This window comes from Accipiter gentilis, chromosome 4 (assembly GCF_929443795.1).
Source record: "Accipiter gentilis chromosome 4, bAccGen1.1, whole genome shotgun sequence".
NCBI classification, from domain to species: domain Eukaryota; kingdom Metazoa; phylum Chordata; class Aves; order Accipitriformes; family Accipitridae; genus Astur; species Astur gentilis.
In genome coordinates, this window is record NC_064883.1 from 20,504,369 (window position 1) to 20,519,195 (window position 14,827).

The 14,827-nt window shown below is 37.8% G+C and overlaps 1 protein-coding gene across 4 annotated transcripts in view; it reads right to left on the reverse strand.

The window, feature by feature from the left end:
• Positions 1 to 14,827, reverse strand: part of PPP1R9A (protein phosphatase 1 regulatory subunit 9A) — a 148,953-nt gene that overhangs the window by 61,227 nt on the left and 72,899 nt on the right. For all 4 annotated transcript variants that reach the window (XM_049798828.1, XM_049798827.1, XM_049798825.1 and 1 more), the window contains exons 3-5: positions 7,551 to 7,683; positions 6,915 to 7,035; positions 1,917 to 2,021 (exon numbers count right to left, since the gene is read on the reverse strand). In XM_049798828.1, the coding sequence (XP_049654785.1) occupies positions 1,917 to 2,021; positions 6,915 to 7,035; positions 7,551 to 7,683 (359 nt within the window). The remainder of the gene's footprint in view (positions 1 to 1,916; positions 2,022 to 6,914; positions 7,036 to 7,550; positions 7,684 to 14,827) is intronic.

The following is a 14,827-nucleotide window of genomic DNA, read 5'->3' on the forward strand; positions in this document are numbered from 1 at the left end:
AGTTAATATTATTTTATATTATAATTCATATTATAATGTATTTTAAATTTTATTTTTAATTTAATATTATTTTATGAGGGTTTTTTATCTAGTTGTGACACTAATGCACTGGGTCATTTTTCCCTTGAAAGCTCAATATCTTAAGCTTACTTACAAAGAAAAATCTAGAAGCTCACAAATCTCTCTTTGATAAATGAGAGCTGTCAGAAGCCAATGATCCCAGTGCACAGGATACATAGTACACTTGACAATGTGAGCTCAACAACAATGAAGAAATACTTTTTACAGTCCACTATTTTGTGACAAAAGGGTCTAGATTGCAACCATTCTGACTGTAATTCACTTTCCAAGAGAAGATTCTGGGAGCATTCTGTATGAAAATAGTTTTATGTTTCTTCCTTCCTCCAAACCCATTATTTTTTCATGGAAGCAAGTATTCTATTCTGTAACTTACATAATAATAATTACATAAACTAAGCCGATTATAAATGTATATAATACGTATGTTTTATGTGAGCACTTTCTTTTCTTTTCTTTTTTGAGCTAAAACATCAAACATAAAATATACATAGCATTTGCTCTGTGTACCGAAACACAGGAAGACATTATTCTCTGTCATAAGGATTTCATGTTCAAATGTCCCAACTCTGCAGAAAACCTAATGAAGTATATACTCATTTTTATAGTTAAGTCAGTAGGAACACTCACAGCATATGTGAGTCTTTGCAGAAATAGTACTGATGTAACTAAACCTGTAAATGTTACACAAAAATATATTCACTTGTAATTACACTACAATTTCTAATACCTTTTTTCCTAAATAACCTCTTTCAAATAAAACCTTGATCAAACTACCCCCCAAGATTCTTCACAGAATCCACATCCCAACATTATTCCTTAATGTCATGCAGGAACAGCTATGGAAATATAGTGGAACTATGCACGCCAGCATATAGCACCACCATCTGAGGGGGACTGCATGTATTACCACCAGTAGTTTAGTCACAGTTCAAAAGAAGTCAGCCCTGAACTCATTAATTAAAGAATTCAGCTGTATTCCTTAAAGAGGATTTTGAGAGAGAATCAAAGGGTGACTACAGAATGGCTGTGGCTTTGCAATATGCCAAAGATTTTTTTGATTTATTTTGTAGAGTTAAATCTTTACTGAAATTAATAAGCTATTAAACAGAACAGCTATGCAACTGCATAGGTTTTTAAATGGCAAAACAGTTAATTTCTAGGGAAACACTGTTCTTGTTAATTTACAAACATTTTACAGTTTTGTATTTACATTAGTTCAGAATTTTACTTGCAGTATATGTTACATTTTCTAGCCTATTCATTACTTTATGGATTTTTACAGGGATGCCTTTCAATGAACCACAGCACAGGAACAGAGAGAAACGCAGAGATGGTGCAGGGACTCAGGTAGCTCAATGAATTAATACCGGCATTTGGTAGCTGTTAATACTACTACATCCAGTAATCTCTTCTCTTCTGTGCTGAGGTGGCATCTGCGAGTATCAGACTGCTCCCTACCTTACTCCTCCGACCCTGGGGCAGTAACGTGGCCAGTCTCCGAGTAGAAGAGCAGGGAGGAGATCAGTGGCAGCACAGATTCCATCTGACCAACACCCATGACCTTCGTCATTCCAGCTAATACAGTTTGAGGTCCATGGAGGTCTAGACCAGTGAAGAGCTTGCAATTTCAGCTTGTTTCAGTGGTCATATTTTAAAAATCTAAGCCAAACCCAAAATCTGTAATACCATAGTTGTCCATGTCTTGGGATAAAAGCAGAGAAGACACAAAGAGACCAAAAAACTCTGATTCCACCTGGGCATACTGACACTTCTGTGAAAGATGTTAGGTAATCTGAAGTATTCAATCACAATTTTTTTTCTTCTAAAATACTCACCTGACTTTCCCTTTGGTGTTTCTAAGAACAGTTGCAGCAAAATTTTGCGTAACACCAACCAGACTGATGCCATCAACTTCCACAATTTGGTCATTCACTTGGATCCTTTCAGGGGAAAAATAAAAATATATAAATAATTGTGTGAATTCTTGAAGAATTTTCAGCAAAACTTAGCACGGAGAGATCTTTTTAGTTTGATTTTAAACAAAGACTTCAAACAAAAACTCAGTCGTAAAATGACTGTGAAAAATGCATCATTCCTTCCATGCAGACATCTCATAAATCCAGCTCCAAAGTTACCATTACAATTAATAGCATCAATCATTCAGTCACTTTCCTTGTATATAAGTACAGCAACACAAACTCTTGAATTTGTCATATGACTTAAATTAAATGAGATACTTGAGCAGTTCTCATTCTTTCCTAAGCCAATCTTGAAATACAGCATAAGACATAGCTCTGGTATTTCACGCTAATGGAAAAAAAATGCAGTATTTAACTAAAACAACCTGCTCATCTGTGGAGAAAAGAGTTTGTGCATCAGATTTAATTGTGACCTACTCTTTTAAAATATTTCATCTAATTTGCTCCAAAAAGATGAATTCCCAGTGTAAGTGTGATGTTGCTGTGACAACAATAAGACCTTGGACTGTTTTGATGAGGACTCTCTCTTTGAAACCAAATGCCTATTTACAGTCGATACACTCTGTGATGCAGGAAAAGTTAGGAGGAATAAAAAACATGCTGCCTTTATCTGAAGTAAACACTGCTACGAAATCCCTAAAGCGGGCATTGGACTCATCTGGATTACAAATACTGGGAAGGTGGACTACTATTTTAAAATGTCCTCTAGAAATGCACAAACTCTTATAGTTTCAAAAATTAAAAAAAACCCACCAAAACAAAACACATGCAGAACTTGTCAAAGGGGGCAATTTTCAAGTACTTACATGGATGCTACTGATCCAAACGATCAGTTTACAAAGAAACGAAGAAACAGCTATGGAAAAATCCCATTTAAATTATATGAAAATATCTAAATTAAGGTATTTAATATCTTAGGATATCTTAGTGATAAGAGTTCATTTCAGAGAACAACAGAGACTTCAAAAGAGGGCGTAAGCATTTTGACTTGGAGGACCGAATTCTCTGTCAAGTCTGGGGCAATGCTCTGCAGTTCTACAGGTATTCAAGCAGTATCTTAGTTCTTTGGACTCCACTGATGAGTAAGTAATACAAGATATGTTCTTCGGCAGCCTCACACCACAGAATGTCTTCTGGTCAGGATCTCCCTTCACTGAAAAAAAGATCTGCTACAGTGTGTAAACTCCTGTCTTAAAAATAGTATCAGGCATTTTAATCTCAGAATTTTATGTCAATTTTCGCTGAAGCATTTAATAAATACACCAATCACATTAATATTTATTGTATTTCAATACTGTAAAAATTAGTTGGTTTTTTTTTTTACTTTAGCAAACATGAGGTGCAGTCAAATGGCCACAGGAGTTCCAAGAAAAGAAGTTTAAGGAGTTGGTGCCCACTGAGTGGGAATCGGTCACCCTCTTGGCTGAAAACTAAATTGTGGAAGAACAGATTGCTTCTTGATTTGTCTAGGAAGACAATTAACTCTATCCCAGCTGAAACCAGGACAGCGGTTTAGCTACAACACTTTACATACTTCACTATGCAGTGGACTAGCAGTGTTCATACAGGTAAGTAGTTACAGTATTTCAGGTGATGAAACATCATGTTAAAGAACTGTTGCCTACAACTCTGTAAGTGGCTCTGTCTTGATCTGCTGCAATTTCAGTCTGATTCCATTTGCCCTTCAGGTGTATTTTGTATCTCCTTCTTCCTTGTTTGTACAGCTCCTAAATTAATTTTCAACTCTTATTTTTATGGCCACTGTTCTCCAAACCTCCTTTCTTTCTATACATACATATATTTTCATTATATATAAACATACATACATATCAAACAACAAACCATTAATGTAATTGTTATTCAAACTATATAATCACATGTAATTAAAAAAGAAGTTTCTTGTCTATTGCCATGTTCATTCTATACTGCCCAGAGTAAAATACTCTCACAGCCATATTCTCCTAGCCACTTTTCTCTTCCTCGGGCATCCCCTCTCCAGCCCCACTCCCACCGTAGCTCTGTACCTGCAGCCTAGCCCTGACCCCCCAGACAAGCCATCCCAGGCACCATCTAGACCAAAATATCCTCACAGCCATGTTCTCTGGGCAGCCTTCCCTTTAGAGCCCCCTCCACCAAGAGCTCTAGGCTTCCTCTGTCTCTCAAATCTAATTTCAAACATGAATGAAAAATTAGGCTCAGGTTGGAGAAGCCCGAGTTATAGACGTTTAACTGCTTTTATCATTAATGAAATTGGTAATTCTTCTGACAATTATTTTCTAACGCTCATGACTTAAATCTGCTTGTGTAAAGCGGCACTTCAATGAAGTAGCAACTACAGAAGTGAACCAACTAAAGTTGAACAAATTACTTGCATAATTACTGCTCTGTACGATGAACTGAAAAATTTAACCTCTGCAGAGACAACATTTAGAGTATTTTTCAAGTTAAGAACTGTGTAATATTTCAAAACTGTTGTTCTCAATGTTTTCAAAATACTTTAAAATGTGAATGACTCATCACCACAATCATTTGAAAAGAATTTATTTTTCATATTCAGCCTAATGATTGATTTCATATTTTACACACTATTAATAATCTCTCTAATTACTTATCAACATGCTTACCTTTAGATTCATCTCGAAGCACCCTCCTTAGTTAAATACTGCCACACAACACCTTTCGATACAACAACTAAACACTACCTGTTTGTTTGGAGCAACATGAATCAAGCCAGTGGTGCTCAATCACTGAGAAACCCCTTTGTACAGATTTTGGGTTTCCATGGGAGGCAAATATTTTATATCACAATTCGATGGGTCTTTCAATAAAAGATGGGAGTTATCCTACAGATATTGTAATGTTTTAAACTGTAGTTTCAGAAGAGCCTGGTTGAAGATTGCTATGCAGTTATTCAGAGTATCTGATGAAACTGCTGAAATATAGTTTTATTTTCTGTTAGGAGACTTTGTTTTGCTATCAGTGTTAATGATTAACTAGGCTTTTCACAAAGACGAAGTCAAGACCCTTTACAGTTGGTGCACTTCATTACAGAACCGGCTGCTCCTGACTGAGAGGATTACATATCCTTTCCCAAGTGAATGATCAGTCAGGCTCTCAAAGAGAAAATCAGAGGGCTATTTCTCAGCTGACTGAACATTCAACCAGTTGAAAACCAGCACAAGTATTAGAATGGTCAAAGAAAGACATTATTTTTTCTCAGCTGACAAGCTCCTTTCAGATGCCATCCAGGGAAATGAAAGAAGAGATTTGTGATTGAACATTAACTTCTGTACCCACTCAAACATGTGAATAATGAGACGAACAGAAAATACAGATTATCATATAGCAGTAGTGAGTGACTCTAATTTTCAACCACAGAACTTCACACAGAATGTCAGTCGTGAGCTTAATGCCTTCTGGCTGAGCTCAAGCATACCTTTCAGAAAAACGTTCACTTAAATTTAAAGTAATGGATGAAGTCATGACATCTTGAGGTGTCAGCTTCTTCCCTTCCCTTCATAATTTTTAAGCCTGTGACAAATCAGTACTTGGCCTTCAACCTGGTACCTTACTGCCGAGATCTGTAAAGATACCTGCAAGCCCAATCTGGAAGACGGTATACCTCAGTAGTTTCAGAGCAATGTTACTAAACTTTGCAACCCCCTGCCATGTACAGCCTTCTGATTTAATTTGTATGGGGTTTCCACAGCAGAACAACCTTTTGTCTGGCTGAAAAGTCATAGGTGTTCATCAGTAAGGAACATGTTACTGCAATACATTTTTTAGAAGACGGCATCAAATTTTTAGAGTATATTCGTACTCCATCTACCTTTTTTTGTGTTTGGTATTATTCATAACTAATACAACAAATCACTAATGGTTAAAAATAGAAGTAGAGAATGCATATAAGTAGACTTAACTGCTAATGTATCAGGTAAGTAATATTTTATTTGCACGCAAATTTACAAAGGATATGCACTGGGACAAAACAACAAATTATATGGGTTGGAAGATGTTTAAGAATACTTTTCATTATTAAATGACTACAAAGTAAAGTGTTTTTCCAACTTTTAATGAGAAAACATTGGCCTGATTGTGGCAGGTATTGTGTAATACAAAGATAACTCTGTCCCATATGATAGGAAATATTGGATGCTCAAAAGGAATTCTTTAACCTGCACATACCAAGTAAGCAATTCTAGAAGCAACCAGGTTTTCTATGAGCATCTTGTAAGACTACAAACACCGATTTATTTTTTTAGTGGGCAAAATTTATGGTACAGCTTCCTATTCCAATTGATTCATGTACTTTTGGTGCTGCAGGGGTGAAAACTGAACTCTGGAGCAGAAGACTGCATAATAAGAAGTATAAAGTAACAGCCTGTGTTAGTAAACTTGAAAGGAGGTGTATTTATTAAGAGTTTAAGCATTCAAATATGCTAATTATTTTCCTAAATCAAATGCCAAGCAGAACTCTTTTTCGTAAGTACTGATTGTTTAAAGCTGGTTTGAAAGAACACATGGGAGCTCAACAGCCTTAAAATCTAAACTCTTTTCAAAAGTGATACAAAATTTGGAAACTCCAGCTTTACTCACGCTAAAGCATCTGGGTTTTCAGTAGTCACGAAGACCCATCTTTGTCAAATCTGTTCTCCTTAAACAGTTAAAACTCAGTGCACTGAACTGGTGTCTTCTCATAACCACATCAGGTATTTGGACCTTACCAATGAAGCCTCCAAATTTTACAACTTTGATTTATCATGACATACATTAAGCGAACAACTCTTTCCTATGAAAACCGTAATTCATAATAACTATTGCTGGGAAAATTTCCAAATGCTGAGTCTAGTTTACCTGCCATCTCTTTCTGCTGCCCCACCTTCTGTTACTGTTTTGACAAATATTCCCAGTTTTTCAAGGCCTGCATCTGCTCCGACTCCCATTCCAATAATGCTTATGCCAAGTCCATCTTCATCTGTGAAAAAGGCAAGCAAAAGCAGAAAATTCTTACATTTGATTTATATAGTTATTTGGTAGATAAACATTTATGCTTTGGTTCTTCCTGGTTTTCCATGTCAGTAACATTAATATCCTTTTGCTTCCTTTTAAAAACTTTATTATTCTACCATTTTAATTATACAAAAAAAAATACTACCTTCACCCTTCTATCACCTTCACCCTTATGAAGAGCTCAGAACAACAATCAAGATTTTTTTGTCTTCTAGTGGAGAATGAAAACATTGCATCAAACACTGTGTAAAACCATGTGTTAATGGAGCAACACAAAATAATTCCCTTAGGGAAATAAAGAACTGCATATCTCTGAAATGCTTCTTTAATTCCTTATCGAAAAATTCTTGAAATCCAGAAAGCCAAGGTGACTAGAACAGATTCATGGAAATTCAAGACAGGCTCTGTAGGCATGTATGGAATTCCTCAGACTTGTAGATCAGTGTCACAGGAACTGGAAATGGCACACAAACTCCATACCTTTTTCTAGTTCAACTGGGAAGAGCTCCAGCTTTTCCACACGCTTCTCGAGTTCATATTCAGCTGATGCAGCCACTGGGTCAACTTCATCATTTCTCCTGTCATAGTCTTCATTGGAATATGTATTGAAAACCTGTGGAAACAAATCAAAAATCACTCAACTATCTACTCTAGAAAGACTGCCAACTCATGAGAATAGATACTGATTTTGTGCTCTGATGTTGCAGAGTTTGAAAAGGCTTTTAGAAGACAAATTTCTCCTGTTCATTCAGATTTCAGGTTTTTGCATTTGTGCTTTTTCATTCAAATAAAGCAGAAGTATGGTTGCAAAAGTAAATTGAATATAAGTAATTTTTATTGTTTCTTATTATAAATGCAGAAGGTGATCTTGGATGACCAAGTTGGCCTATACATTGCAATATTTAAAACTCATAATTCAACTTAATTAAGAGTGAACTATTAGTAAAGATTAGTAAAGACATGAAAAAGCAAAATACATTGAAATTATGATCTGTATACAATCTCTGTTTCAGTCCCTATTCCTAATGAAGTTCTAGTTTGCTTTCATCTAACCAAAGCTAGACCTGAAGATTTCTAATGTACATTTTCGCTGCCTATGGATACCATTAGAGATCATACTCCATAGTATGTATTAAATTAATATTAGGAGATCGATATACACAGCCATGGGTATTTTTTAAAGTAACCAGGTTTACAGCTTTATTTTAGCGCTAAAGCAGTAACTTAACATTGACTGCATTAACCTGATTATATTCTTTACGCTACTTTCCATCATACTTTCCACATGAACATAGCCCTCAATCAGAGATTTTTCAGATGTTGAGTACCTTCAAACAGCCAGGAAAAGCATATTTTCAGATTTTAGAGGTCAGAGTTTGCCAGCTTAATTCACTTAACTGTCCATATTTGGCAGTAATGAAAGAATATGCATTAGTAGTAATAATTTTACCAAACTTCAGTCCCACACATATATCATGTTCATTACTTCAAATAAAGGAAAACAATTTCCCATATTTCCTCTTCCTCTTTTACAGGCACCCTACAGAAGATACAATTATGTAGCCATGTTTTTCTGTATCACTGTTTTTCTTACAACATGAAACATATATTCAGGTCTCAAGAAGTCTGCTCTCTTACAGCCTTGCTTGGAGGCTCCTGAACAACTGCCCCTGGAGCAAGCATGCCAGCTTGCTGCCCAATGCAAAGCCAGGAGCTGGGCTCATTTCCACCTGAGGTTTCACCTGCCCAAAAACCTGTCAGTACAGATTAATTTCTTTTAAACAGTAAATATATTAAAATTGAAATACAAAAATACTATTGAATACTACCGTAAGTATAGTAACAGTGTTATGGTTACTGCAAAGGTACCGCAAAAAACCTCCCAGCTTTATATAAAGTAGTGAGTGTTTGAAACAGAGAAGATGTTAGTCACTCTGTGGAAATTTTAACTCCTGTATTTTACATCAATGTGAAACACTTAATAAATTGCCTCTTCCAAGAAGACTGAGATGAGAAAGGTTTTACAAGAGTCCACAAACCGCTCTCACATTCATTTTTTGTGATATTGATGCAAGAAAAAGGCTTTTTAAGCTAAATCATGCTCCTAAGAAGCCTTCATAAATATATCCAAAACCTAAGTAAAATAAGTCACATACTAAACACTGTCCAATGCTGCTGAACATTTTATGCTGCTTTAGTATGTATAAGATTGGACAAAAGACCCTGATGCAGAAATAAGCGTAAGGAAATGTAACAATTTACTTGGTCTAAAATAACCAGCAAAATCTATGTGCAAGTTCTGGCCATGCAACACACAAATGGAGAAACTGTGCAAACAAACAACCCTTTCAAAATGTAAGTGATCACCTTCAACTCCTTCCCTAAGCTTCTGTGTGTGGATGCAGTAACTGCATCTGCATTGGGTATTTTGTAAAGGCCTTGAACGATGTATTAATTTCTCTTCCTATTGTTAACCCCACTGGGTGTCTGAACTCCCAGTTAAAATGGAAGATGGAGAGTGTCCATACCTGTTTAACAGCCCAACAGAAGAGTTCTGAAAAGTCTTTTGTTACTCCATGTCTTTCACAAACCTCTTTTACCGAAGATAAAGCCTTCTTCATGTTATGCACCCCTGCCTGCTGCTCCTCAAAACACTTGAAGACAGGAAGAATCATGAACATGATTTTCTGTGTAGGCCATACCAAGCTAGAAAACAACCCGCAGCTCTAATGATGCTAGCCTGTATGTAGTGAAAAAGAAGCCGGTACAGGACAGAAGGCCATCTCATTTACCTGTTGATTGAGATGTACAACTCAGAGCAACCCTCTTTACCCTGACACAAGAACAGACCAAACCAGGCAGAAGAGCCCACTCAACAGCAATGAAAAGCCCTGCTGCAAGCTGGCTGGTAACCTCCCCTGGCAGCTTCCCTTCTTTGTGGTTTGCTGTCAAAGGTGACTATGCCCACTACGGGTTCCATATCCAAACCCAACCTCATTTATGCTGACACCAACCAAACCAAGGATCAATCAGTAGAGCTAGACCCAACTAAAGCATTACTGAGCTAAGGTTTGCCCACAAACCTTTAGGTCTGAAATGCAGCAGTCATGCAAGCAAGTATGGGTAAAAAAACCAACAGCTGTGAGTTTAGCTTGGATTGTCTCATTTACCAACATGACAAGAGAGACCTGTGTTTCAAATGTGGAACATAGGTGGATGTTATCAAGGAAAATGCAGATACAGTCACTAGCTGTTGAAGGATGGTAAGAGAGGCAGAGAAATATTGCTTGCTGAAGACAAAGAATAGATGAGGGTGAGGTACAGGGAAAAATTATGCTACAAAACGAGCATATTTATTTCTGGATTCCTTTTCATCATGCTAACTGACCCCATTCTTTTCCTTTTGTTCAATGACTGGTATTAGTATATTGTGGCAGCAGTTTCAGATTTGTTGCAAAGTGACTGGATATGCTTCAGGATAATTTTCTTTCAAAGCATCAAATCATATATTGAGTTCTTGTTCGGGATGATCCTTCTTAAACCAGATCAGACAGAAGAGATGGCTTCTTGGATCTTGCTTACTGTTTTGGAATATTCAGATTTGCACATGAGAAGGGAACTAAAGATGCTGTTGATGGTGAATACAGTCATCATTATGTCTCCAAATATACCATGCCAATCTTATCTAGCACCTTACCTAAGCATTCAATCTATCACTGATAGCATCAGGGTAAAATAATCTAGGTTTCCCACCTGGCATTAACTCACTGTCTTTTGTACACTGGTCATATGATCTTGCCCACTGCCTTCAACAGGTGTTTTGACTAGGGGAAGAAGGAAGATATTCTTGTATGACATTTACCTCATTTTGCACAATCACATTTAATGGTTGACTGATTCTATTAAATCCATCTCTAGGTGTTAAAATGCAAAAAAGAAAATTTGTGCTTGGAAATTTTCTTTCTTTGTGAAACAGTCTATCCACCACAGTAATGAACTGCTTGCTCAGTACAGTCATGAGAACTGTCACTCAAGATTTTACTTTGCTAAAAATAAAAAAAAAGTTATAACTTTTTCCTCGAAGTATGGTTAACTTGATTTAAGTAGACCTACTTTACCACATCTGTTGCCACTGTGTTTCCCAGAGTGTGCGTGGGATTTCAGACTCATGGGAATCTTCCCATTCCCTGTGATTTAACAGATTTGGTTTTGCCATCACACTGGCCAAGCACCCACTACAATAAGGTCTACTGAGCCATTACTTAAATAAAGTTCTTTTTCAGGAAAATCCAATACATCATCTTAATCTCTGGTCGTACCTCTCCAAGTATTTAGGAAAAAAAAAAGTTTCCATGGAATTCACCTGTGATGTTTACTAGGATTTACAACAGCACTTGTAAACCAGCAACAGTGGAAATAAAAGGCCACCATCAGCAGTGACAGCCTAGTGGATACAAACGCTCAATGTGTATGTCAAAACAAGCAAACCCTGAAGAACTGATGGGCTCAGTCCAACACTGCTGTTAACAGAATATACTTCTGTCTTCTCTAAACTGAAAGAAAAAGAGTCATCAGTGATTCATCCAGCACCAAAATGATGACAAACTGTATGATCTAAGCAGCAGGTATTATTGTTAGGCACTCTGGGTGGCACCCAGAAATTATACATACACATACATAACTACTTGCTTGTCTTTCATAGACCAGTGACAGAGCACAATCTAGAAAAGACATGTCACTAACTATAAAAATATGTTGCAGACTCTAATTCAGAAAAACCCCCAACATTTTTGTTCTAATACTTCATTTTATGAGTAAGACTGGAAAGATGGAAACTGATTATTCTTGGAAAAAGGACAAGTTTTGTAAATTTGGGGCATTTTCTCATAGCTCTCAAGTACCATGAATCAGAATTTTGCTGGCAGTAACCAGAAGGTAGTGGCAACTCTTTTTTTCTTTTTTTTTAAAGGAAGTCAAAATGGAGATGAACTATGAAGAATCACATGGGCTATCCTCCCCATGGGCTAGCCAGCTTGGTGCTACATTAGCCATGTTATTAGTATTGCATACTATAAACTCTGCAACATAAGAACTGTCTCATCTGATGTGTTTAGGAAAGTCCCAGACATATTGAGTATACGCTGGACATGCATATACTGTCTTTGCAAGCTGTGCTACAGGACAAGACCTGATCCCAGGTTCAGCTGCTGCTGACTGCCTTGCTGTCTATGCTTTTTACCCCTCTGATGCCTGGTGGCCACCAAAGAGAAAGAACCGTGCAAGAATGGTGTATTGGTGGATGGTACCTTGTTGCAGTAGCTATTCTACCACACCTTCAGTAACTCAAGTCTAACATACACATAAATAGTCTCTCTTATGCCTAATTCTTGATTACACGAGGTCATTCCACATCAGGGGCCACAGCCAACATATGTTGGTGATCACTGTGCAATACCAATTACAAAACTGTGCTTTTCACCCGCTATTGCTATGCTGCCATAATGCCTCTTCAGAAAGCAAAAACAGCACCCAAGATACGACCCTGCCATCTGGGCGAGATGGATCACCACCAACATCACAGGAAAGTAATGCAGCAAAAGATGGCACAGATACTTACAGTGAACGTTTGCCAGCAAGTCATGCCTCTGCAATCTACTCTGGGGAAGGGAGTAGGCATCACAGCCACTACCTCACTGTAATGATGCCATGTAAGACCAATAAACTACTAATTTTCCCCAACATTTTCTTATTTCTGAAAATTCAGGGTAAAGGTTTTGTAACCCTGTTGTGCTAGAAGCCATTTTGAAAGTGATGCTAGGCCATGGAGTGGTTATTAACAACCTGTGCTCCCGGCTCCATCACTGCCATTACTATTTGTGCTGCTGGTGGCCACCAACAAGCTGAGCCTGACATTGTTGATTAACCTTCAGAAGTACTCTCTAGCTGATGCAGAGTTGTCAATGAGCAGAGGATAGCACTTGTCAGCAAAAGAGACTGGTATTGCTTGTGTGAAAAGTAAACATTGCTGAAACCTCTCCTCAAACCTGCACAACAACCTATCTACCCCCTCTTTTCCTTTCATCACCATCCTTGGGCAAGAACAACCAAAGACACCTATCAGAGGCATCTCCTGTCCCATCATGGAGAATTGAGATTTTCAGGCACACTTGCAGGAATAAAAAGCAATGCAATTAGCCTTGGGATGATCCAAAATCCTCTCCTTTTTTTCCCAGCAACTAAGGCAAGATAAAGGCCAGGATTTGGGTTTCCTTGGTCTTGTATGGAGCCATGGTTCCAGAAACAGCAGCCACAAACTGTAAAGGGATTGAATGTGGCTTCCCAGAGGAACACCCAATGCTCACTGCTTTAGTGCATGATGCTTGATTTAGTACATACGACAAGCTCTACCAGAGTGGTAACTAGTATTATTAGCCTTCCTGTGTGCCATTTTTAAAACTTTAAAAATTTGGAACACCTTTGTTCCATGCCTTCTTTGCAGACAGCAGCAGCAACCAAACGGGTCATCTCTCTGTTTATTCTGTTGAGAAGCCCTCAGAATGATCAGGTCTTCTTCTGGTCATACATCATTACTGTGCAATGATCCATGCAGGAAGGTGAATAATTACAGAAGTACCTTATAGTTTTATCATGTCCAGTTGTGCTGTGTATTTGCTGGAGGGGAGTCACAGAGGACTCTCTCATGTGGAGAGAACAAAACTTGGCACAGACAGTGTCTGGATTTGGAGAGCATGGACCTTAGAGCACAAACTCTAATCTTTCCTATCACCCATTTTCTTCTCCAAGTGAATAAACTTGTTTGTCCTGCACTGAAACTCGGAGAAAACAGAAATGTGCAAACACTAAAGGGAGCTAATCAACCTGACGCTATGGATACATCCTTTGGCAACCTTAATTATAATAACAGTAATAAAAATTTCCTTTGGCTGGTTCTGCCACATACACCCTGTTGACTTTGGGAAAGATGAAAACCCAGAGGTTGTCTTTAATGCAGACATGGATGGAAATCATAAATATTTGTATCGGAAACATTCTTATTAATTACAGTAACAGCTAGAATTTCAGAGAAGTTTTGTCGTGATTATTAGCAAGAATCCAAATAAGGAAACATAGTGGCTAAGTCAGTCATTTGGACATAGGATATTCAGAAAAACGTTACGAGTCATGGGTGATACCATCAGTACTATCTCAGTCTAGAGAAGTCTTTAAGTCTAGAACAGCATGCAATAGCACCTCCCTGTCCCCTGTGAGGAGGAACAGGTACATTTGCAGGGTAGCTGCCAATTTCTTCAGAGCAGTTTTACAATCATCTCATTTTGAATATACTAAAGTGGACTGCTGGGCTTCCTCCACTAAGGATGAAAAATTCTCTTGTGGGGAGAGAAGTGAGGAAGAGCCATAAGAACGCCATAGAAAGAATCAGACATGTTCATGGACGTGACACCGACCTACAGTGTTGCACAACCAAACTGTTCAATTTGTTGATACTAACTGGAAGAGATTATCTCTAGATATTCTTGTAGGCAACTAGCACACACTATCAAGTCTTCTTTCTGTTGGAATAGTCATGAAGACCATGTCTAGTAAAAAACCATAGTGTCACTGTCCTGCAGCAGCATCAACACATCTCAGCTTGCATCCATACAGCTCCATCCACTACAGCGTGTCCTGCACCTGGCTTGTGTATGGGAAGAAGCACCCGACTGATGCTAACCCCAAACTGTGCCACAGTCACACTG